This window comes from Molossus molossus, unplaced genomic scaffold, assembly GCF_014108415.1.
Source record: "Molossus molossus isolate mMolMol1 unplaced genomic scaffold, mMolMol1.p scaffold_m16_p_5, whole genome shotgun sequence".
NCBI lineage: Eukaryota > Metazoa > Chordata > Mammalia > Chiroptera > Molossidae > Molossus > Molossus molossus.
Window position 1 is genome coordinate 15,252,762 of NW_023425388.1, and position 26,639 is coordinate 15,279,400.

Genomic DNA, 26,639 nt, shown 5'->3' on the forward strand with positions numbered 1-26,639 from the left:
CCTGGCTGGTCCTTACCTTTGGGGAACTGATCGCTGTTTGTTTCCACTCTCCCTGTCACTGCAGTGGGTCAGGCCTCTGGGTTGTCCGATTCACAGAAACCACAGACTCCAGCTCACTCTCTCTCTGCCATTTGCTCTCCTTTGTCCTACAAAGGGGAGAAGAAAATCCGTCTTTCCAGAGACTGAAAGGAGACAACTTTTTTAGAGACTGCAAATGGTGAATTGTTTTGTGTGACTTAAATAAAAAGCAATTAGAACTAGTATGTGAATGAAATCTCTGTTAATTCAAAGGGAATTTCAGGGCAGGTAACCACAGGTGGAATTCCGTCAAGGTCAGCCTTAGCTAGAAATACAAGGAGAATCACCTTTGTGATGTAGTATATTCCTCACCACCTAAAGTCTCGCGAGCTGACAATCGAATTTTATTCTCAGTGATTGATGTCCTCCTAGTAATGACCCTTTGACCTTTGGTCTCCTTATTAAACTCAAATACGCTGGAGGTGGTCAGCATTTTCAGATAGTGCCCTCATCCATTACAAGTGTTTCCCATGACTGGAATTTAAAAGCTGTAAAAACTGTCTACTCTAAAACGTGCGAATGTGATATGAATATTCCACTATGCCCCCAAGCATTGTTTTATTGTGAATTGTCGGATTGTGTATAAAGAAGTTGCTTCCTGATGCCCCGCCTGGCATGTCCATACACTGGTCCGTCCTCACGTTTTCTTGCCTGTGAGCAGCTTTGCGAAACCAGCGCCCCTGGTCACCTCACAGAACAAAGCTGTCCAGCCGTTGCAGAGAAGGTGGAAGGGTCATTTTTATTCTTTCCGCCTTTCCTGCGGTTTATGAAAACTCCAGTCAGCAGTTGCAATGTTGGTGTGTTTGGTGTTAAAACATAACTGTGCGCGACTGTTTTGATAGCATTCAAGTAGATCATGGGATTCATGGACATCTAAATTTAATTCCAGAAATCAACCCTGTGGTAATAAGAACTGGACCTGAGGTCTCTTAGGCCTAGTAATTTAATTCCTCCGCCAGTCGAACTCTTAGGTGTCTCTGTTTCTTGTTATTATGCCAGTGAATTGCTCCGGCAGATAGGGTGATGGCGACAGGCATAAACTATTTCACACTTGTTCGTGGCTACATATACCTACCAGAATGCCGACCCCTTGAACACAGCTGTTCCTGTAGGCGGGTTTTCTGTTTGGATTTTTGGTGGCGTTCAAGTGCTAACAGAGAAGGTGGGGGGAGGTTCCTGAGGGCACCCAGGGTCATGTTTCCACCTTCCCACTGGGAAGCACATTGCTGTCTTAATCCGGATCACATCCTTGCCTGTCACCCGTTCGTGCTTCAGGACTGCATGGACCCTCCGTGGCTGAACAAGAACACTGGTTCCATTTGATTTTTCTCCCTGGTCTTACCTGAATTTTCCACTTAGTTTGGAGAACTCACTAACACCGGTGTCTACAATTTAACTGACAACACAAGAGCTCACACCCAATACATTGCCTGTAGGACACTGAGATTCTGTAGAACAAAGATGAGACTGAAGGGACCTGGGTGAAATTTGGGGCGTCTTAGCAACTGTTAAGTGTAGGATTTGTTTGAGGTGTTGCTTCAAGTAGTCGACGTGTTGTGCAGGAATTCAAGAAATCAATGCTTGCACCCCCTTTCTCTAAGCAGTGAAGGCTTAGACCATCTGATGACTAATGTCAGTGTTTTCTCTTCCTCTTCTTCTTACTATTTCTTGTGGAAATCAGATTTCAAACATATTAAGGAAAAAGAACAGGTTTCCTTAGTGTAGGAAATGTTGAAATAACTGATTATGGTCTTCTGTATTAACACTTTATTTATTAGCACGCTAATAGTTAATTATTATTAATGTTACTCAATTTAATGTTTCTTATTATTTTTTTAGACACATGCTTCACCTTCTTTGTATGTGTTTGTTTATTAACCCTTGCATTATATTTAATCAGAATGGGAAAGGCATTCCACTAGGAGTCATACCTATTTTTCTTGACCTTTCATTATATAAAAGTGCTTTAAATTTGGGGTTAGTAAGGAAATCCCATCTCATGCTATGTTCATCTCCGCACATATCTTTTTATTTTTCACCCTCAGCAAAATTTGTTGTGGCTGTTCTGTCGGACGTACTGTGTTTGAAAACCTTTCTCCATCTTCCATATGTCTTCCAACATCATAGAAACCTGTTCTGTTTCCCCAGTATATTTGAAATCTGATTTTCTGTATCTGCCAAACTCACCCTAACATTCCAAGGCTCTGGGCTGTGTCTGATGCACGCTCCCAGGTTCTTCTCCCTTCTTCACCAATATGCTTTTCCTTGCAGGCAAGAGTCACATCGACGTCATAGTTCTCCCCTGCTGTCTCTTTTTCTGGGAAAATGTAAATGTCAAATGGCAGCCCTCCGTCCTGTTCCTGTGGTACTTCTTGTCCAATAAGACCCAGGGCAGAAGCTCTGCTATGTTGAAATCCTCCGTCACCTCTACATCTTTTTCCCATATTGGTTTTGTTCTTTAGGAAGAATCATCTATCTCTCCTCTCTGGCCAGATGGCATGTGATAGACTTCCACTATCTAACACTTCCATCCCTATCTTCATTTGTCATCTTCAAATGCTGTCCACCATGTCCGTGCTGGCAGGTGCATGATTGCCACAGGGATGTCTTACTAGGACTTTGTCATCTTGTTCCGGGCATGCTCTTCTTTTGCCATCCAAATGTGTTGATTTATGACTCAGCACTGTGCATCACTATATATACATATTTAATGCCATAAATATTATTTCTGGTCTACTTCCAAATTACACTGTGACTTACTGGCTACCTGTTACTATTATTCTCAGTATGGTGATATGAACCACATATTTCAATGGTTCTCAGATATTGGTCCCTGACCACCAGCATCAGCATCACCTGGGAACTTATTGGAAATGCAGATTCTCAGGCTGAATCCCAGACCCACTGTATCGAGAACTCTGGGTGTGGTGCCCAGTGGTCTGTGTTTTATTACTCCTTCCAGGTAATTCTGATACTCAGTGAAATTTAAGAACCACTAAATACCTGGTAGTCTACAAAGTTTGTACAATTCATAAGACTAAGGAGCACAGCTATAAACTCCCAGCAGGCATTGCTGACCATTGGCTATTACAGATTTATTTAAGCCAGATTCTTCTTCTCCTTTCATTTACATTTTAAATTTTCAATAGCAATATTGAATCCATTTCCACCTACACTTCTTGAGTATTTACTATGCAGTTGCTGTGTGGTATTTTCATATACATTATAAGACGTCATCTCCATAATACAATAAACCCCGTTTGGTATCTCCTCCCTCCCATGTAATAGACTTTATTTTTTACAGTTAAGTTTATAGACTATTTAAGGGGGAAGTAGAGAGCTCTCCTCTTCTCTGGCCCCCTCCCCTCATTTTCTCCATCGTTAACATTTGCATTCGTGTAGTACATTCGGTCCAATATTGATACATTATTATTAACTAAAGCTCATAGTTCACATTAGAGTTCACTTTTTGTGTTCTATCAGTTTTGACAAATGCATGATGTTGGTGTGTCTCGTTACAGTAATTTACAGAGTAATAAACTGCCCCCCAAAAACCCTGAACTCTGACTTCTCATCCCTTCCTTCTCACCCTGGACCCCCGGCAACCACTGATTGATGGTCCCCATCATTTTGCCTTCTCCAGAATGGGAGCTAGTTGGAATCGCGGTATCCTTTTTCTTCTGCAACTGTGTCCACTAAGAACAGCTGTGGGCAAGGCTTAAAAAGTTGCAGACCTCCTGGGCTGGGATCACACTTGGAGCTGTGGGCTGCATGCCCATGTGCGTTTTTAATCCGTGCTACCTTCCCTTTCAGATTTTTAAAATTCCTGTCATCGATTTTCGTTTTCCTTTCTGAAATCTGTTTAGATAACTGTCACTGTTGCTTCTCTTTCCTGCTCCAGTGAGGACAAGGTCGTGGAAGTAGCAGAGGAGGAGGAAGTGGCTGATGTCGAGGAAGAAGAAGCTGAGGATGATGAGGATGATGAGGATGGTGATGAGGTAGAGGAAGATGCTGAGGAACCCTATGAAGAGGCCACGGAGAGAACCACCAGCATTGCCACGACCACCACTACCACCACAGAGTCTGTGGAAGAAGTGGTCCGAGGTAATAAATCCACTGTTTACTGGGATGTTCTTTCTCGGGGAAAAGGAAAAAACATCAAAGCGGCGTTTGAGGTTTCTGTCAGTCCACTACCACTAACCAAAATACAATTCAAAACAACAAGCCTTCACGCTTGTTGAACTCCTTTTGTTGAATGAGAAGTCCAGCAATTCATTTCAAAGAATGTGAAGTCTTGATGATATGGTCTGTTTTGTAGCTTGTGTGTACTGCTTGGCAAATCCCAACTGGTTCTACCCAAGCGCTGTATCCTCTGACAAAGGCTGTTGATTCGGTGACCTCCTTGGTATTCCCCTGGCAGTGGGTGTGTATTACACTCTATTGTCAGTTACCTCTTTCACCACCTAGGCTATGAGCTTGGGGGTAAGGATTGGGTTTTACTTAGTATCATGCAGAGTGCTCAGCTTGTAGAAATTTTTCAGTAAATCTTAGTTGAGTGAGTAGTTGCAGTTAGATTTCATGAAAGAAGAAAAGGAATATTTGGTGAATAGTACGTTATTTTTTGCTGTGAAATTTAATTTGGTTGATTTATGTTGTCTATTTTATTGGGAAGTGACAGTACCTTCTTGGAGAAGTTGACTTTCTTTTTCTCTTTAGTGAGTACCCCTATTGAAAATGTTATGAACTGGAAAAACTAAAAGACTTCTTTTTTTTGTCTCATTGAAATACAAGCAAGCATTATGTTTTCAGTCAACAACCAAATGTTACTGTAGCAACTAGTGAATTATTGGGTTGTGTTTCTTAAAAGGTGTTTGTATGTTTTACAGGTAGTAAAAGATAGTCCTAGAATTAGATGGAATGAATATGGAGGGAGCTATTGAGGTTCAGTGTATTGCAAATACTTTTAATGTCTACCCACAAATGTTACAACAGTGTAAGTCTTCCTCTCACTTCTTATTAAAGTAAAATTATTTTGGCTCTGTTGTTACATTTCAGAGCTTAAAATGGGCTGTTTTCTGTGCCTCAAGGAGATTCCTAATGATCATTCTAGTATCTTCTCTTCATTGTATTTCTACAAGTTTATTGAAGTACAATTTATATATGAAATTTACTCATTTTAAATACATAAACATGTAATTCATTGGCTTTAATAAATTTACCAAATTGTACAACCATCACCAGAATCCAATCTCAGAACATTTGCATCATCTCTGGAAGCTCCCTCGCACCCACTCATAGTTAATCCTCATTTTCACCACCAACCCTAAGCAACTAATATCTACTTTCTGTCTCTACAGATTTGCCTTTTCTAGACATTTAATATAAGTGGGATTATACATGGTCTTTTGGTGTCTGGCTTCTTTCACTTAACAGAGTGTTTTTGAGGTTCTGCATTTCTTTAACTTATAGCTTTTAAAACTGAGATTATTCTGAGCTGAACACTCAGAGTTAGATTAAAACACTGTAATTATTGCATATTCTTTGGGAAAAAAAAAAAAAGATGTAGTCCAAGATGGATTGTTTCTCATTCCCTACTTAATGACAACTTTGTACTCAATTTAGTGCATTAGTGCTTGTGTAAGTAGATATACGTGTAAGTAAATGCACACTTTGAGCCACTGCTTTTAAATACCAACGGAATCCTTTCCCACGGTATTTTTCATACACCTGCTCAGACCATCTGTGGCTGTGGCCAAAGGAACTTGTTAGCTTCTTTTTTTCTAGTAGGGAAAGACATTTTTCAGGGCTTTTTTTTTTTAAAAACCTAAAAGGCATGTGACTGCAGATTACAAGAGCTAGTAATGTGTAGTAAGATTAAAGTTCTTGTGATCTCAATCGAAATAGCTATTTATGTAATAAATCAATGTCCATTTATTCAGCGTTAGCTTTTGGAGCCCCTGTTTGGTTTAAACCATTTGCTAGGCTCAGTGGATCATATGATGAAAACACACAGGATATCTGACCTCACAGATGTTAAAATCTAGTAGAGAATATAAGTCAAAGAAAGACAAAGTCATCTGCATTGTAGAAAGTATGGGCCCAGAGCCTACTTCAGAGAACAGGAGATGTATCAGAGGAGAGGGCATTTGAAGTAAATTGGAAGGTCTGGTGGTAGGTCCACCAATGGAGTCGGGAGGTATAGCAAAACCAAATGGTGCAGTCAGAAGGTCCAAGGCAAGTATGACCATTAACTGAGGGTGATCAATTCAGAACCTACGTTTCTGGTACAGTGAAGAGATTCTGTTTGGATGTTACTGCTGTTGGGACGGGGAATAGGAGGTGAACAGGAATTGACATTACCCAGTGCAATGAGAGCATGCCACACAAACTGAAGCCCATATTCCACCCCAAGACAAAAATTCTCTTGCGATAATATGGTCTTATTATATTCTAAATAAGTCTAGTTCTTTTTGCTTCAGTTTTTCTCTAAATTTAGCAGTATTTGATGTTAAGATAGAAATTGAAGGACATATATGTTATAGTTTTTTGTGTAGAAAGACAGAGACAATTAAAAGAGAACTTACTTATAAAAATTTCTGGAGTAGAGATATAAAAAAATTAGCCTTAAAAGATAAGTTAATAATGTTGATGGAACCCAACCGATGTGGCCCAGTCGATCGAGCGTTGTCCCATGGACTGAGAGGTCCCGGTTTGATTCCCAGTCAGGGCACATGCCTGGATTAAGGGCTCGATCCCCAGTAGGGGGCATGTAGGAGGCAGCCGATCAATGTATCTCTCTCACATCGATGTTTCTGTCTCTTTCTCCTTTCCCCTCTCTCTAAAAATTTAATTTAAAAATCATATTTTAAAAAATAAATAAATAGTGTTGATGGCAAGAAGAGGATGAAAGCATATCTTCTAAAAGCAAATACCTGGTCATTTAGAGGAACCAGTTGTTTATACCAGGTGTAGAAGAGCCTTCCCTGGGAACTCACGCATCCCCATCTAAGGCTCCTGAAATGGGCAAAACCTGTAGTCAAGGCAAATCTTTCTTGGAAAGGACGCCTGAGAGGAGAATCATATTATGGTGTCTGTGGCCATAGCAGAGAGTATTCGTATTTCCAGCCAATTCCAATAAAAAAATACAAGTTTTAGCTGGTAACATCGAGGAGACCAGCTACCTAGAGCCGCTTTCCTCCACAAACCCCCTTTTCCTTCCTTCTTTGGGGCAGAAGAGGAAGGTGCTTCCCCGATGAAGAGCAAAGGCAATGCCATAGATGATGGCTAACTTTCTAAAACTCTAATTCCAAGCAGCCTGCTCCTGCACCGAGAATGAAAATCAGAAGTGACTTGCAAAGAAGAGATATTGAAAAGAGACTTACAATCTAGTTTTCAATGTGAAGGTTTCAGTGCCCGAGAGAACAGGTGATTCACAACCGCACTTAATAAGAAAACTGTTTCTTTATTACCAACATACTACTACTAATACGAGTCCTTCATATACTTTATAAAAAAAACTCAATATTTTTGTGACCGGTTAAAATTTGGGAGAAATCGGCAGAGGGAAGAAAAATATAGGACATTTCAGCAGGGTCATAAAATTTCCAGGCGTTTTGCATTAGAATCTGTGACATCAAAGTGGAAGATATGGGATCTAACCATGTTACTGATTCCAGAGGAGAAAGGTACCATTTGAAAGTGAGCTCACTGCAGCATCCCTCTGGCTTTTAGGGTTCATTGTTTGGGGTTGTTTAAAAAAACACTTGGATGGTGATTGGAATAAGCCAGTACCAACTGGAATAAAAAACACCAGTGTATTTAGACACTTGCTTCTAATTTTCTGTGTTTTAAGAAGGGATTTCACTTCATATACCCAAGACGTCAGGGTCATTTCTGACTCCACCATGAACTCCGATTAAACATATGTATTGTAGTAAATGACACAGTCTTGTATTTAGTCCAGCCAGCTTTATCCATCCATCACAACTCTGTTTTTTTCCCTTATGTTCATTTATTCGGCAGGCATTTGCTTTGCCCTTGCTGGAAGGAGGACATAATGGGGAGCTGGCTCTCACTGTGTTACGGCACACGGGGCTGGAATTCCTGTGTTTTCAGAAACATCACACCCTTTGCCCTTCAGGGTGATGGTTCTATCTTTTAATCCTTGTAACTTTGCTGTGTGGTAGAAATTTTACTTCTCCATTTAAAGCCAAGACAAGTAAGGCCTAGAAACATTGTTTTTTTTTTCAATTTGCCCATGGTGACCAAGTTGTAAGTGGTGAGGATTTGAACCCAGGTAGGCCAGGGCATTTCTGCTACACCAATGTCAAAACGACTTTTTTGCTTTTAAATGCACTCTATTTCAGTTTGCCCTGTACTCTCTTATAAATGTGGATTCCTTTGCTATCAGCATATAGTCGTGTTAGTATTATTTCACACTGAGCATAATGATCAGGGCTCGGCCAACTATGGCCATGGGTCCAATATGGCTTGTCACCTGTTTTCCAGTCAAAACGTTGTATTAGGACACAGCCAGCTGCATTTGGTTACATGTCATCTGTGGCTGCGTTCATACTACAGAGGCAGAGTGGGAGAGACACCAGATAGCCCACAAATCTAAAAATATTTACTATCCGAGCCTTTATAAAAAACCTCTGATACTAATTATCAGAAAATTACTATGAGGTCTTTATATTTCCGATAGTACTATACCTAGTTCATTTTATTAAGGTTTTAATATTTTGTTTTTTTATGGTTAGAGGCAGACTAAGTAGGGTGTTTGAGAGAGGATTTTTCTTTTATTTTCATCTGTTTCTATGTTGTTTGTTTGTTTGTTTGTTTGTTTTAAAATTTTATTGAAATTCAGGTTTAGAATTTAACAATTTAATACAGTACTATATTGAATATTTTCTAACTAGTATTCTCATCTGCTTTACATGACTTCTGGGCACAACTTTTAAGAATTGATACTTTCGGCCTTATTTTTTATCACATGCCATTTATACATTCATTAAAATCTCAGATACATTCCTAAAATGGTCATCTCGATGTCAGAATTTAAAAGAATAAGCTCAAATATTGAAAATGTCAACCATTAATATTGTAGCCACTATTGTATTAAAAAAAAAAAAAGTTTATAGTCTTAGCTGTTTAAAATTGCTAACATTTATCGTAGTAATGCCATATAAATTTTTAACCTAATCATATTAATTTTTCATTGAAATGTTCAAGCATTTTCTACTGAAGCATATCCAAATTAATAAAAATCTGAGAGAGGATTTTTAATAATTGTATGGCCTTGGGCCAGTTAAGTAACCTTGTCAAGTCTGTTCATGTCTGCACGTAGATACTGATTTGACATTGCATGTTTGTTGTAAGAATTACTTTAGATGATTCGTGTTAGGTCCTTACCATGTGCCTGGCACATGATGTTTCAGTTTGTTTTACACGGATAGGCTGCCCAGAGTCAAATCCTTGTTCTACAACCTACTGACTGTGTAAGTTAGAATCAATTATATAACCTTTAGGCTTATTGCTACCCTCTGTAAAATAGGATTTAATAATACCTACCTCATTTTAATAATTTTGTAAGGTTTAAATGGAGTTATCCTTGGGAAACAGTACAATTACTGGTAGACAGTAAGTGCTCAGTTTACAAGATACTGTGGTTGTCATGGTTATAAGCATTATTCTGACCCTCCAGAGAGCTAACGTTTGCTATGAATTAGAAATGCCAATAGTAAGCCAACAGATTGTCATTTTAATTATAAAAGGCATAAATGGGTTATCCATATTATGGATATCATAGAGCTGATACTTATAGACCTATGTTAAGAATAAAAAGCAGTTTAAAATTGGTTTGGGGATTAAAAATTTTTGTGCATATATATTGTATATTAAAATATCTGCAATTAAATATTATGTCCTGCTGAAAATTGAACCAAGGTAGTATCAAATACCACTGCATTTCCAGGTAGTATTTCATTTCCTAAGGGTATTTGAACCTCTTGAGGAAGATCATCTATTGAATGGACAGACACACTGATGTAGGTGGCCCTCTAAGCATCCCCTATGACAATGAAAGAAGTTTGACATAAATGTTTCCTGCCTTGGGCTAGGTGACTGAACTCCACAGAAGTAAATGATGGTTCTTCTCCCTCTGGTAACCGGGAATCTGGGGGAAGTACCATGTGATTTACTGCTGTACATTCCAACATCAACCGGGCACCGCTGGTACTGGCTGTCGCCCTGGGGGCACCGCACGAGGAACTAGGTGCCTCGCCCAGCTTGCTTCCAGCCACACCTGCCCACTCACCCCTCGGGAGAAACACGTCTCTGGACCTGGCCAGGGAGGAACTTTGGCAGCACGGTGGATGGAAAGTGCTCAGCCTGGAGACAGAGGTTTCAACTAAAGCTTTACTAAGAGGTTGACATTTGAGTAATTTTTAAAGAGAATAGGGATTTGCCAGTGAAGGGGCCACCGACGAGAATGACTCCCAGAAGCATCATAAATCAGCAGCCTGCCTTGATCTCCCGGGTAGAGAAACAAAGCTTGGCGTGATTCCCCCATCTCCCGTGTTACCTGTCTGTAATGGATGTGACATTTACAAGGTATCCTGTAATTCACTAAGGATTCTAGCTTATCGTTCATATTTAACTTTCACAGAGTTTGGGGAGAACTGGGAGCTTGACTGGCTGAGAACATGGAAATGCACTTACACTTTGTTTGGAGGTCTCAGAGTGCACACTGCCAGTGAATCCCCAACTCCATGGGGTGTTTGGGATCAGGTGAAGGGATAATGGCCCCTCCCTGTCAGGCAAGCCTGTACCTCTGTGTTGTGACGAAGGGCCAGTGAGAGCCAGTCCTGGGCCAGGATGTAGTGTCCTTTCTAAGATGTCAACAGGACTAGTGTCAGCAGCAGGCAGAGATGTGACAGGGGCAGCCTGTTACTGGTGCCCCGTGGCCCAGCAGCCATTGATTTCGAGGTGTTTGATGTATTCCTACAGCAGCCCCTCGAAGCTTGGCACTGACAAGCTCCTTTCTTCTCGGTCTCAAGGTCCCAGTTCAGAAAGCCCACTCGGAGTGAGGTTACTTAAATGCGAGAGTGAGGAACAGAGCCGTGTAAAACTGTGTGTGTGTGTGTGTGTGTGTGTGTGTGTGTGTACATTTAGAGTTTTCTATTTTTTGCTAGCAAGTTTATTGACATATAGTTGGCCTACCAGAGTGTAGACTCAGTGGTTATTATGTTCACAAATACCTGCATTGTCCCACAGAAAATTCTATTTCTCAACTTCAAGTTTCTTGAAACAGGACGTGGCCGAGACTGCTTACTTTCCATCTTCCCACACTTCCTTTTCTGTCAGGGTGCTTTCGTGTTGGAATAATGGAAATAATTAGCTCCACGCAATTTAATACAATTATGTCTGAACTTGTTAAAAACAAAAAACCTTTTCAGTCCAATCCAATTAAAAGCTAGAAACTGGATTGAAAAATAAAATATAATCTCTTTCTTGTTTTCCCCCAAATCAGTCGATGTTCAAAAAAATACACAAATGCCTCAGACAGGACAAGTGTATGTATCTACACAGCGCAGTTAGCAAGTAAGAACAGAAATCAAGCCTAATAAAAGGAATCCAGCAACGAGAGCGTCATTGCTGTGCAGCGCGCACGTCATTGCATAGGCACGCCTTCTTACAGTCCTTGTCGGACCGAGGAGGGGCTCAGAGTCCCTGGGCAGTAGCAGAGTTGGGAATTTTAGTGGGAATCTTGAGTTCCCTTGCAGAGACATACGTTCTGGAGTTCTTCATCACTAAGAACATATATATATTGAAGTAAATGAGATAACCCCACCCTCATAGTTACAACTGAAACACCTGTTTCTGTTACCCTTGAACCATTTTACCCTCCCAAAACTCATATTTGGTTTCCATGTCTGACCTTTTGTGATTATATTACCAAAAGTCACGTAAAAATGATGTTGCAAAAACTCTTCAGCCTTCAAGACAGAGGCCAAATTTTAAAAATTGAGAGACTCTTAAATATGGTTAAAGGAGTTTAAAATGGAAGAATTGTTGAAAATGCTCTATATTTAGTTTATAATGGTAAGACTGTTCAGGTGTTTAATTATGAGAGTGCAGTTATCTTTCTCTTTTTCTTAAATTTATACGTGCTCTTGGTGAACATAATTTTTGAGATGGGAAATGAAAGTAATAAAGAATGTGGGTAGAAATGTCATGTTGCTTGCACGTGACTTTAAGTTCCTAATGTTTCATGATAGAAGCAAAGAAAGACCTGTTGGCCAACCCTCATGCTTTTGTCTGTTCTGGAATTTCATAGCATCTGTTAACCAGGATTTCTGGGGTGTTGGTGATGACTACACAGTAGTCTCTGTCTCATGAGTGGGCACAGTTAGTAAAGTGCAACATGAGTTTTTCTGGTATTTGCTTAAGTGATGTCAGGACTTCTGAACCTCAACATTATTAATGTTTTGGGCCAGGCAAATCTTTGCTGCTGTGAGGACTGTCTTGTTCATTGGAGACTGTTTAGCAAGATTCCGGGCCTCTACCCACCTAAATGCCAGTAGTACCCCCAGATGTGACAACCAAAAATGTCTCTAGTCTTTGCTAGGCATCCCTTGGGAGGGCGTAGGGGCAGATCTCTCTGTTTGCAAACAACTGGGCTATGATATTGAGATTGACAGTGATGTCTGGCTTTAAATATATGAGCAGAGAAGACATCCCTGCAATACTGTATCCCACCTTAAATCTCAACTGTAACATTCAACAGTGTCTTGCACATTGTAGGTAGCCAGTGAACATTCTTTTTATTTCAAAATAAACAAACAAAAACATACGCTAAAACAAAGATGATAAATCTTCAATTAGTAAGGTAAAAGCATTTGATAAGATGTGTGTGATGTAGTTTCATAGCTTGCATTTAGAGACAAATCAGCTTACATTGTTTATTTCTTAAATATTGCACATGCATATTTGACAAGTAGGCAGTGAGAGGTGGAGAAAACTGCCTGTCTGGTTTTGTTTTCTATTCTTCTAAAAGAAATTCACTCTCCCAGTACACTGTTACAAAATAACAAATGGTGCATCCACATGGTGTCCACGGACACTGCTATTTTTGGCTGGAGGCTGCCCATCTTCTCTGCTGGGTACCATAGCAGGAGACAGTTAACATGGCAAGGTAGACACACTCAGTGTCCCCCAGAAAAGGACATGGAAGAGCAGGACCATCTTTCCAACCTTGACTCATATCTAGAAGCACCCTTTTTCTTGCAATAACAGAAATGCCATGTAATTCTTCCTGGCATTCCAAGAAGCCCAGTGATATCTTTTCTTAGTTGTTGGCTTTCTTCATTATTTTTTCCAGTAAAAATAAAATATTTTGATATTTCTAGTGTTCTGGCATGTTACAAGAATAATATTACTTAAAGTCAGATTCCTGAGAAGTCAGAGTGTTCGTGGACTTACACATGAGTAAGAAAATTACTGTTGATATTGGATTTAAGGCAAAAGTATTAAAATTGCTTTAATGTTGCTTAAGACAGAACTTCAGGGCAAAATTACATTTATGATATATATATATTTATTTGAATCTTACAACTCTACCAAAATATATTATATTCCCATGCTTCCCAAATATTTGTGTACTTCTTTAAATAAGCCAAAACCTATGCAACTTTTTACTAATCCTTTCCTTCTGGTCTTTTTAGAAAGTGATTGAATCTCGTATATACTGTATCTACTTTTGACATTTCAACTGCACATAAAGGATGTGGTTGATCAGTGCTTCTCAAACATTAATGTTCACACAAGTCACCTGAGGCACTTGCTAAACACAGATCCTGAGCCAGTAGGTCTGGAGGGGGTCTTGAGTCGCAGGTGACCCTGGTCCTTGAGCTGCCCTCCAGGAGTAGTCTCTAGTGGCATTTCATGTCCTCCATACTGTGTAGATTTAGGAGGCAGGGAGTAAGAATCTAAAAGGGAAAACCTTCCTTATCTAGGGTTTTGTTCTTAATATATTATCAAATGTCACCAAGTGTGAAAGAACCCTGATATGTCTACCCACCAAGCAATTTTGTAAAAATCCAACAGTCAAGACCAAGCAAATTAGAAGACTGAGAATTTCCTTGCCTACATAATTGTGACTATTCACTTGTGCCCCATTTCCTCGCATGGATGTGCTGGAGCCGAACCCTGCCAGCCCGTCATAGCTGATTATGAAAGCCCTGAAGGATTCTGTGAACCACAACCATTGGTAGCTTGACATTGGAATGTTGACACTACGGAAATTGGCAAACAGTATAAGTCAGAGTGTTGTGTGTGTGTGTTTGTTTTGTTTGTTTGTTGAGACAACCAGTTTCCAAACACATCTCGCCTCAGAATTATTAAGAAAAATCACTTTCTCTTCCAACAAAGGACACAACATCCTGCCTTATTCAGAGTTTCAAGGTTCTGCAGTACTATATTGGGCCTCAGACTAGCCACACAGCTTAGAAAAAACAAGTTTATTCCCACACAAATGGGAAGCAAAGGCATCAGGAAGGCAGAGGGGTGCTTTTCGGCGGGTGCTTTCTGACACCATCAACACAAGCGCGCTGATTAGGAGTCTAAATACTCCGCAGCACATCTCCTCAGGTGGCGCTTTATAAATAACCCTTTGCCGTGGAGGGATGTGAGAACCAGGTCAGGTATATTTGGAATGACAGATGCATTTGAGAGCCTGAGAGAATCAACACAATTCAGTAAAAGGCAAGTCCAGGGCACATATTTTCTGGAGACTTCCGTGACAAATGAACACCCATCGTTTTGCACCGAGTCAGTGATTTCATTACGAACACAGCTGTTCCCATCATTTGTTTATGTATGTCAGCCCATATTTCAGGCTTACATGAGATTTGCCATAAGACTTTACTGGAAGCCTGCTTGCCTAATTTTACATGCCTCTTTTTAGTAAAATGTGATTAGTGGTAATAAATATGTGACAACTTATTGTCCTGATCAGAGGAATTTTTTATTGACTGTGGTTTTTTTTTTTGGATGTCCACCTGCTCATATTTGCAAATACATTATACATTTTTCCTTTAAAAGTACACCTATCTGCCATTGTGAAAAAAAACATATTCTTAAAAAATAACTTGTTTACTAGCATGTTGACTTTTTAAATTTTTCATACATAAGAATCAAACACAAATTTGTGTACTTCAACAGACTATAAGATCGGTTCTAAAAACTTAGGCTTGTGAAGTTTCGCTTTATAGCATTATTAGAATTATAGCAATAACTTAAATCAGGCTAAAAACTAAAGTTGATATAAATGGTATTGAGGTCATTTATTTTTGTTTTTAATGAATTGAATGATTAAGTAGATATATCAATACTTTTTTGAAATATTAAAATAAGCATATTTAGTAGCTTTTAGTACTTCTGTCATGGTTTTATTTTATTTTATTGTTAACTTTAAACAGCTGCCTTATTACAGTATCAAACTGTATTTGTCTTTTTTCATTTGTCTTTTCTACTTTAAAATAACAAAATTTGTAATTTTTAACTCAAGGAACATAAATATATTCGTACTATATGTATGGCTTTAATTTTGCATATAATGCAGCATTTGGAGAAACTATTTCATAAATTTTATATGCTTCATAATTTGGGTTTTGTTTTTTTGTTTTCTTTTTTACAATATCAGAATATATAATTCCTAGCTTTTTGTAAATAACTCTAGTTTGATTAGTTAATTATTCAAGTGGTCGCTATTTATAAATTTAAGCTTTATACATTCCATGTAATACAGGCTCTTAGTTTGCATACATTCCTATAGTCTGAGAATAATTGAAATTTAGTAGTAAAAATGAAATAATAAAAAGCTTTCCATTATTCTAAAATTATTCTTCAGTTAGTGCTTATTTAAAGCTAATTATTTGCCAATCTGTTAACTTGGCTTTTTAAAATGGCTTTATAATCATCATATATCAGAAAGTGGGGATTTTTCTCCCCATCATAGCTTGCTGATTTCACAGCTGTCTTCATCCTGAATTTTTTTTTAAAATGTAAAATTAGCATTCTAATTTTGGTTGTCCACAAAAGAATTGCTCCAATTTGAAATCCATTCAGAGTTCAGTTTTTTGTGATTAAGCATTATTTTTCAGACAGTGAAGTACATAATCATTTTATATAATGCAGGGAGCTCCTGTTCTGCTTCTGTCTTGTGTTTGTATAATATTGGTCTTTACAGAATGGAATTTAGTGTTGAAACCAGCCCAGATCTTAGCAAGGACCTACTTACAAAGATCAAAAATGTACAGAGACATAGTCCACATGTCCACCCCAAAGTCATGAAGCTATCCGGGACCATTCCAGGTCAGGAGTTTAGCAGCCACAATAATGTCATGAGAGCCAACAAACATTCCCCAAATGGAGATTATGTCATTCTTTCTTTGCTTTTTTCGATTGATGGATTAAGACGCTCACTGGAGATTTCAGCAAGAATCGGGGACCCATCCTGTAGTTCTTTGTCTTTACTTAATTGGCACATAAATGGATTTTGAGTTCTGGATGCTTTTTCTTATTGATTAGGTCTCTACAAATTAGCTATAACAAAGGGTTTTATAGCCACTTAGAAAGAGACAGAAGAAAAATAAAATGAACATAATATAAAAAATGAGTGTGCCATTATGTTTCACGAAAACAATATATTGTAATGTCATTTGAGTATTGGACTGGGAGGCTTATCAGAAGTAAGAAATTGTTATTAACTTACACAAGGGTAACTCTATCATGGATTATCTTCTTTGATTATCATCTTGTCATTTCATTACTTGCACCCACCTGAAATTCTACCACTTTAATTTAGTACAGAGAGATATAAAGACATGTTTCCTGCCCCTGCAGAGCTGTAATGCAGACCATGGGGCCTGTGGCAGACAAGTGTCAGAAGGCGTGTATTTGGTGCTCTAAGAGGTATAAAATGTGAGTGAGGATCAGCGTGACTTGTTGAGGCACGGTGACTTCTGTTGCCTCTGCTCCTGTGACAGGGTCATGCATTCTATACCTTCCTTAGTTGTGGCCACTGGTAAGTCTACTGTCAACTCCAACCAAGTATAGACTCAGAACACACCATTGCCTTGTAGTCTTGGGGTCAGAACAGCTTGAGGAAGAGATGAATGAGAGGTGTGATCATGTCTTAGAAAAAGAAATGTTTACATGCATGCATGTAGACAAATTGGCGAGGGAGATACAGAGAAGGAGGGAAAAGCCAACCTGCAGGTATTCATTACAACTAAAGATAAAGTTCAGGAGTGGAGACAGCTGGTGGCTGTGGTTGGCAGGTACCCCACATCTGGGGCTGGCTTTCAGCTCTGCAGCCCAGAAGCTGCTTTGTCAGTAACTCAGAGGGGCTCAGCAACCACCCCCACCCCCAAAACTAACTTACCCTTTATAAGTCAGAATGTTAGTTAATTTGGGGGAATAAATCAAATTGCCTAGTGGATGGGATAATTACATCAACAGGTTGGCAGATTTTTATCATACAGGAGAATTCTATGCAGAAGGCCAACTAAATCCTGTTGCTTGGCGAGCATAGACTTTCAAAGCAACAGTGCTGAATGAGATGATTGTAATAATGGGTGACATTCAACTTGATGCTCCTGGAACCAGATGGTTCCATCTGAAAACCATCTAAAGAGAGCCAGAATCATCTTCCATATCTGTTACCCCAGACATTTCTCCTGCGGAGAGTTTGACACTCACCCTCTGGAGCTCAGTGCTGATGCCCCCCACCCCCGCTCTGTTGACATCATCATGACAGCAGCAGCTTCTGGTTTTGCCATCAGCTCTTTGCCGTGGTTGGAAAGAGCCGTGAGTGGTGTGTATGGGGAAGTAAAGTGGAAGTTCTCTTTAACAACCTTGTGGATCAACCTTGTCTTTGAGTAATTGATTATGGTCAGTCTTGAACATTCCTAATTTGGACGTTCTGGGTTTCATATGCCTTTTATCTTTTAGAAAGTGGTTTCCCCTGGCATGTAAGTGAAGTAAGAGTAAGCAGGATGTCTGATTGCTAAGGTATCAGCGGGCTCTCTGTAAGCCTACCTACAGCCCAGCGCAAACTGAGCTGCAGAATTATTTTACTTCTAACAAAAATGAAATATACACGGGAGGTAGATTTCTTATTCTAATCACAGTAAAATGGAGTCGGGCCATTTACTACACTCTGAGTCAATCGGGGATTTTGAAACTGGTCTTGGGAAGGTGTCAAAACATGGTGACAAGTAAGATGTGTTTTAATGTAAAACAATGCATGGTATGTATTAACAAATTCAAGTTGCGTGACTGTTTTATTGTTTGGAACCTCATTGTTCAAGGGACAGAGATATATACAAATAAAAATTGTGTTTTAATTAGCGATAATGTAGCTTTCAAACATCGTCAGTCATTGGACTGGCTGAAAACTGGATCACCTTCTAAATATGTGTAATTATTTTATACTTCAAGTCAAGGCAGTTGTTCATTAAAGAAAATCAGATATCCGCAAGAGGTTCAAGTTTTGCTTCTTTTACCTGTACTTGGAAGTTATTTTAAAAGGAACGTTTTGTTTTTATACTGAAAAAAAAAATGTTTCGATGTGCAGGTATCTTGAGGCATTTAATATTCATCTAAAAGCAGCTCAGAGATTTGTTCGCCTCCAGCTGGAGTCCTCTTATTACTACCGAGAGCTGCCCATTGAACCAGATGTGAATGCCCCGCTTTGTTTCAGAGGTCATACCCAAGTCCTGTCGGGTCATTAAATCCCTGGTAAATGCTTGGCAGACAATGCCGAGTAAACCGGTGCAGGTTCCCCGGGGAGGATGAATGCGTTAGAAAAGTAACGTGTGCGTGAGCAGTGCGCTGGTACCTTTTCATGCTAAATGTGGTTCCCCACATCTCCTCTGATTAGAGGTGTGCTCTGAACAAGCCGAGACGGGGCCATGCCGAGCAATGATCTCCCGCTGGTACTTTGATGTGACCGAAGGGAAGTGCGCCCCATTCTTTTACGGCGGATGTGGCGGCAACCGAAACAACTTTGACACAGAGGAGTACTGCATGGCCGTGTGTGGCAGCGTCAGTAAGTGGACCTCCCTCGGGCCTGGCCACCTTCCGTCTTTCTCGCCACTGACTCTGCTCCTTGTAACAGATTGGTTTTCCTGGTTCCTGGGGCTGGGTCTGTTGCTACCACTAACCCCATTTCTGTCAACCTCTCTAATTGCCGGGCATCTCCTCCAGTATGTTCGATCATGAGCACACATCTCTGTCTCTCTAATAAAGCATGGCCATGGATGTGTTCTTTGACGAGCTGTGATGCATACGTCTTGCCATCTCTAGGGACTTTGGAGTGCTTCTCTTTAAACCAAGCTGGGGTTGCTGTTGTGTCTTCTCAGCTGTTCTGCAAATGTGCACATATATGTTTGTCCATGTACATGTGTGTTTGGGTCTGTGCCTGTGTACTACATGTGCAAATCAAGTCTACCACGGAAACCTGAGTGATGCTACTTCGGTGGCATTGGAAAGGCATATTTGCTATGACGAGTACTTCTGAGTTCTTTCGTAGCATGGGACTTTTATTGTGGTGACAAGGGACTGGGCCTGCAGTGAGCTTGTGTATGTCAAATGCTAGAGGGGACAATGTCCCCCTGTGGCCCCTGAGCTCACACATGGACATTTGCAATAGAAATAGAAAAAAACTCTTGACTGAACATTAGAAACCTTCAATGACATAAAGGTCGGGGAATTTAATTTTCAAAGCTTCTTTTTCCTCTTGAACTTGAAGCTGTTCATGCCTCTGAGGGATAAATCAGTGAAGTCACAATGACCTAAATGTGAGCTGAAACTTCTTCCACAGAGGTGGTTCACAGGCAGTGACACAGCGGACATACGGACTTGTGTCCTTAACGGCCTTCGCTGTTAAAGCCCCCATTTTATTTTATTTACTTTTTGTTCATGAGTAGGAACTTTCAACGACTCAAGAAATAGCGATTCAACTAGATAAATTAAACAACTTCAATCATGGTGCGTTGCTTTGTTTGAGAGATTCCTTCCTTTTCTCCCCTCTCTGGGAGGCTTGGTCACCGTTTCCTGTCTAGGATTTATGGGGATTATATAAATGGTTTTCCGGTGTGATCATAGGATTATGCTAAACAAAAACAGGACCTGCACGGTTACAACCTTCTATTGTGAAACCCAGTCTCCAAGTGGAATCTGATGGGAAAGTTCCTATTGGTCTCCCGGGGAAGAGATGACTCCACTTCCGTCCTGTGTGAGAACAGGTGTTGGAACTGGTGACCCACCGGCACCTTTTCTGGCTCTGAACGGATGATTGCAGCTTGTAGCTCAAAAAACACCTTTCTTCAGTTTCCAACAAAGAAGTTAATTAGGTCAGGTAACATGGAACACAATGGGGGTTCTGTTGCCTGCACCCTCTTGAACAAAGGGCCTTTGTGAAGATGATTCTAACTGGTTTCGCTGCTGGGGAAGATTTTCTGGCATAGTCCCAACTTTTTCCTTCTTTTCCAAGGTAGATTATTTATTTATTTTGCAGTATAAATATGTATGCCTATAATGAATAAGAAAGAGATTTTTAAAAAATGATCAGCAGTGATGGATTTGCCTTAAGAGTTAGAACCCACCTCCCCTGGCCCCCACCAAAAAGCAACCACAAACCCCACGGCCCCTACACATACCCTCTCCATTTCATCAGTTTGGTTAAGGGAGCAAGCAGCGGTCACCACAGTTCAGATGGAGCCTCTGGAGGTGCCCTGGATGGCACACATTTTGCTGAGATTTGCGAAAGTTTCATGCTTCCAACAAAGAGATACTGTATAAACCAGGCTGTACTTAGTTTCAGGGGAAGTGGGTTACAGAATAATTTATCAAGAAAGCAAACATGAGAGGCTGTAGGTCAGTTAGAAAGGTGGACAGATATGCCCAGCAGGTGTGGCTCAGTGGTTGAGTGTCAACCCATGCACCAAGAGGTCACTGGTTTGATTCCTGGTCAGGGCACATGCCCAGATTGTGGGCTTGATGCCCAGCGGGGTGCATGCAGGAGGTGGCAAGTCGATGATCTCTCTCACTGATGTTTCTATCTTTTGCTCCCTCTCCCTTCCTCTCTCTTTAAAATCAATAAAGAAAAAAAATTTTATTTAAAGAAAGGAAGGTGGACAGATAAGTGAAGAGTAAAGCCTCAGCAAATAGCCTGAACCAAGAGCCAAGAGCCAGGGGCTGCCCGTGAACAGATGAAATGATAGACATGCCGTGGAGAATGGATGGAAGGGAACCGGTGATGCTGGGTGCTAAGGGGGGAATGGGAGCAGGGAATCCCCAACAGGGTACTTGGATGTGCTCTTGGAGACAAAGTATCCAGCATTCTAAGATGTTATTGGGCAAATGTGTCTTATGTTTATCTGTTGACTGGTTCCATGCTGGGGCCCAAACTCAGGGTACTTTTTGTTTGTTTGTTTTTAATTCCATGATTTTGTTTTTGTTTTTTTTTCCCTTCGATTAGTGGAATCATGTGAGTTTCAGCCATCATTCCCATGTTTCTATTTTTGTTTTTAGTTATGTTCTTTTATTTTCTCCATAGTGTCCCAAAGTTTACTCAAGACTACCCCGGAGCCTCTTCCCCAAGATCCTGTTAAACGTATGTTGTGAATCACTTGAGGGGAGGGGAGGTGGGGGAGGAGTACACTGCATGGCTGGATTTTAAGTTCAGCATAGTCACCTTCTTTGCATGGTTCTGTGTTTCTTGAACACCTACCTGTCTTTGAATAAAATGTCTAGTTCCATTTCCTTGCTCGAAATTATGTCTGATTTTGCCAGATAACTTCAGCTATCCAGCTAAGGACACCGACTAAGCCGCTTCTCTTTCCAATCAATTTCCTTTTTTGTTAGCATGGTTCTCTAAAATACTGAATGTACAACACTACTGTTGTGTTTTATTTGGCATCACTGTTTTATTTCTCCAAGCTCACAGGTGCCACGGTATAACGAGAGGCTCTGTTTCTAAGCAATTTGTTTCCCAGAAAAAAATAGGCAGTGTGTGCGTGCATTGTACACACTGCGGGTGCTAGTGCGTGTGCACCGGCTTCAGGTGTGTGTGTCGGAAGACAGCGGCTGGCCTTTGGGAACTGAAAGGTCACTTTCAGAATTCAGAACCATCTGTTCTGCCCGTCCCTGGATACACACTGATGGGACATTAGCATGAAGATGTAGAGAAAGAGCTTTTTCTAAAGCAGTGTTATATCAGCCTACCACACAGTGTCTGTGCTTGGTGATGACTTCAGTTGGCGTGTCATTCTAGCTTGGTTTTAAATGTGATGTCAGAACTCACAATTACTCACTTTTAAATTTGGATTATATCCAGAAATGGATTTATTCAGCGTTAGGTTAGGGATTGTATTTGCTACTGATGCTTGTCATTGCTCGAAGAAGACATATACTATCAGTTGTCTCTTAGATATAATGAAAATTGGCCTTTTACTTATTAGGTTGACATTGGTTAATAAAATTATATAGGTTTCAGGTGTACATTGTCTGTATATTGTATTGTGTGTTCAGCACCCCAAGCCAAATCTCCTTCCATCACCATCTATCCCTTTTTACCCTCCTCTGCCTCCACGCACCTCCCTTTCCCCTCTGGTAATCACCAGAAAATTAGCATTTTTCTATATTATCTTATGAAATATCTAGTCTCAAAATTGATGAAACCAGTTATATTTTTTAAAAGATAAATTAGAGTTGGAGAATTAAATTATATATAACTTCTGAAGGATGAGGTTTTTACTGCCACAGTAAACATACTTCTTATGATTGTGAAAAAGCAGTTTTTCTAAGAACATTGAAAGTATTGGAAGTGAGTAGACATAGAAGGATTAGGGAAAACTAGATATTGCACTGTAAGATCGATAATACGTTGTTTTATGTGGTGTGGTGGATTTTACTAGGCATTTTTGTGGACCATTAATTTTTTTCAGGAACACTGTGGGCATTTTCCTCATTACCTTTGTGCATATGAGAAAACAAAACTTAAAAGAATTTAGTGATTTTTCCCACACCATCAAAAATGGCAGGACCAGCCTAGCCAGTGTGGCTCAGTGGTTGAGCGTTAACCCATGCACCAGGAGGTCGCCGGTTCGATTCCTGGTCAAGGCACATGCCCAGGATGTGGGCTGGATCCCCAGTAAGAGGCAAGCAAGAGGCAGCCAATCCATGATCTCTCTTATCAATGTTTCTATTTCTCTCTCTCCCTCCCTTCCTCTCTCTCTAATATCAATAAAGAGAAAAAAAATTTTTTTTTAAATGGCAGGACAAGGTTTGAAACCTAAATGATATATATTATGGCTGTTCTCTATAGTCCAAATGTTCAAGTATTTGGTTCTCACATTGTTTTCTAATTATATTTGAGGTTCAGAAGCACATTTTAAGAATACAGAATATGGTAGAAAGTGGATGAAAAACATTAAAAACTTTTTTTTTTTTTTGCTAAATGCCATGTAAAGAGCATGCCTTAACGAATTAAATATCTCTCCCCACATTTTTACAAAACAATAATTATTTTTACTTTAAGTTCTGTTTTATGTTACTTTAACATATAAAATAATTACATTTTCCCATTTCATTAGTTAATGGAAATGACCATTATCATGTGATACATTTATTTTCTTGAAGTATTTGTGTCCTCAACTCTTTCAAACAGACATGGAAAATTTTTGGTAGCTTTCTCTTTCCCAGTAATTTTCTCCACCTATTTGTAGTGTGTTTGGGCTCCTGCCACTCTTCCATTCTGGGAGGGTAATGTGTGATTCTGGTAATTATATTTTCTTATCTACCTACAGAGACCATTCAGTCACAGCAAGTGACGGGTTTTGCAGTGTTAGTACAAACAGACTGGGAAAGCATGTAATTTCTAGTTATTTATAGCCTGTGAAGCTATACTATCTTATTTATAGCAAAGCTGCGCATTTGAATTGAAAAAGTCATGGTCATTTGGAGGTCAAATGCAGACAGCAGACTGGAAGTGGAGAAAATGAGCCAGAACTAAAAAGGTGAACAAGCCCCTTTGATTGGCAGCTTGGACTTGCACTTGGCTCCTTCCTCAACCTTGGGCCCCCAACCAACCTGATTGGAGGGGATCTCTCCTCACAAACCCCGTAAGGGTTTCTCAGTCTGAGTTGCTTCCAGTGAAATGAGACAGAAAAGCCTCTTCAGTTGAACTGATGAAAGGTTGCACATACTAGAGAAAATGTGTGATGGTCTACATTATCAACACAGTGATTTTCCTGTCAAGACTTATTATAATTAGATATTTCTAGATTTTAAACCTTTGTCATAGAAAACAATTTTGAACATTGCAATTTTGAGGGTCGCTGAATTTGGGGGGTTAGCACAGGTCAGAATCTAAATTACTGACAGAAAGGATGGAGAGGCGAGGCTACGAGCTTTCATTTGGCTGTAAACTTGCGGATCTGATGCTTGGGGAAATCCCTTTCCCAGTTGGGATGGAAGTCTATGAGACCAAAGTCGTTCCTGACATTGCTTTTGTGTCATCCCATTTGGGTGTAGGACAGTGCCAATGTCTCACCTCCAGGCTGCCCATTCGGTGTTCGTGAACAGTAACATTGCTACATACGTATTTATGCATTAGTTTGTTTCAAATGAGAATATGATCTTTTTTTATCGTATTCTCCCCATCAGATTGCATCTCAAATGGCAAACAAACTGACTCCTTAATGGCATTTAATCTCACAAAGGGCATCATGCCAATTTTTAGTCAGCTGACTACACCAAAGGGTCTCTCCAAAGAGAACTACAGATGACCGACCCCTTTTGCTCCTTTTTTTGCAGTGAGTTGTGGTGTAAACAACACCTAAACCAAGGTCTCAACCCCAACACTATGGACATTTTGGGTCGGATAATCCTGTGCTGTGGGTGCACAGAAGACGCTGAGCATCATCCCTGGCTCTGCCCACTAGATGCCAGTAACACCACCCCAGATGTGATAACTACTGATATCTCTAGACTTTGCCAAATGTGCCCATGGGGGTGGGAGGACGGAAGCAACCCCCCCCCCCCATTGAGACTCTCTGATGTAGACTAGTAGTGTACCCACACCTGATGTAAACATGCATGCTTTCCAGCCCTGGCCAGTTTGGCTCAGAGGTTAGGATGTCAGCCTGCGGTCCAGAGAGTCCTGAGTTCGGTTCCCGCTAAAGGCACGTATCTCGTTTGCGGTTTGTCCCTGCCCCGGTTGGGGTCATGTGGGAGGCAACCACTCGATGTGTCTCTCTCATATCGATGTTTTTCTCTCTCTCTCTCTCTTTCTCTCTCTCTCTTCCCCCCCTCTCCCTCTTGCTCTATCTGGGGATAAGTACAGAAATGTCCTCAGGTGAGGATAAAAATAAATAGTAAACAAACATGCGCGCTTTCTAGACACTTGAAGGCATGTTGAAGTATTAGGTCAGGAGCCTCCAATTCGCAGCATGCCTGTTACATGGAATTTGTGAGGCCACTGTCATAGCTCTTGACTTTTGCAAGCTGAGGCCGAAGTTGCTGTTCTAACTGTGGTATTTGTTAGAGGGCTCATCGTTTTCCTATTCTAAGCACTGCTAGGGAAGCAGAGAATACACCAGTAAACCTCTGGGTTGGAAGTACATGTTCCCCACACACCACCCACCCTCCTCTTTGTGTCTTCCTCGTTTCACACCATCTCTGCACATGCTAGAGAGTGACCGTCTGTAGAGATGCCATGGTGTCTTACTTGCACAGGTGTGTCTTGAGATCATGTTTACGGCCGTGGTGTCTCTGTAAAGGTGCACATCTGGCCTCAGACAGGGTTGGGGATGGGGTAAAGCCTGATGTCTACTCCCATCTAAATGGCCCAGACAGAACGATGAACCCTCTTCCAGAGCTCACATCAAATCAGGCCAAACCACCACCCCAGGTTCCAAGGTTGTTGCCTCAAGAGATCACAGTTTGAAAACTAGATAACTCACTGTGTGGCCTTTGAACAGAATGAGCCACCCTGGTCCAGAATTAACCTGTCCTGGCATAACATCAGGGCCATTTAGTCTTTGGCCAGAATTGAACCATTGTTCTTTTTTTTTAAATCCTCACCCAAGGTTCTGGCTGGTTTAGCTCAGTGGTTAGAGCGTTGGCCTTTGGACCAAAGAATCGCGGGTTTGATTCCGGTCAAGGGCATGTACCTGGGTTGCGGTTCAGTCCCCGGCCCTGGTCAGGGTCATGCGGGAGACAACCAATCTATGTCTCTCTCTCACATCGCTGTTTCTCTTCTCTCTCTCTCTCTCTCTCCCACTCTGTCTGAAAATAAACAGAAAAATACATCCTCGGGTGAGGATTTTAAAAAAAATCATGCCCTTGACTGGAATTGAACCCGCAACTCTTTGGTCCGAGGGCCAACACTCTAACTGTTAAGCCAAACTGGCCAGGGCTGAACCATTGTTTGTAATAACTTCATGCTTGTTCTTCCGATTGCAAAATAGCAACGCTTAGTTTCCATTACC

At 40.5% G+C, this 26,639-nt stretch overlaps 1 protein-coding gene across 8 annotated transcripts in view; it reads left to right on the forward strand.

Moving 5' to 3' along the window:
• LOC118616898 (amyloid beta precursor protein) overlaps positions 1–26,639 on the forward strand; it is a 241,811-nt gene that overhangs the window by 131,111 nt on the left and 84,061 nt on the right. For 3 of the 8 annotated variants that reach the window (XM_036242451.1, XM_036242452.1, XM_036242455.1), the window contains exons 6-8: positions 3,980–4,182; positions 19,025–19,192; positions 21,704–21,760. In XM_036242451.1, coding sequence (XP_036098344.1) covers positions 3,980–4,182; positions 19,025–19,192; positions 21,704–21,760 — 428 coding nt within the window. The remainder of the gene's footprint in view (positions 1–3,979; positions 4,183–19,024; positions 19,193–21,703; positions 21,761–26,639) is intronic. The other 5 variants (XM_036242453.1, XM_036242456.1, XM_036242458.1 and 2 more) reach the window with 3 other exon arrangements.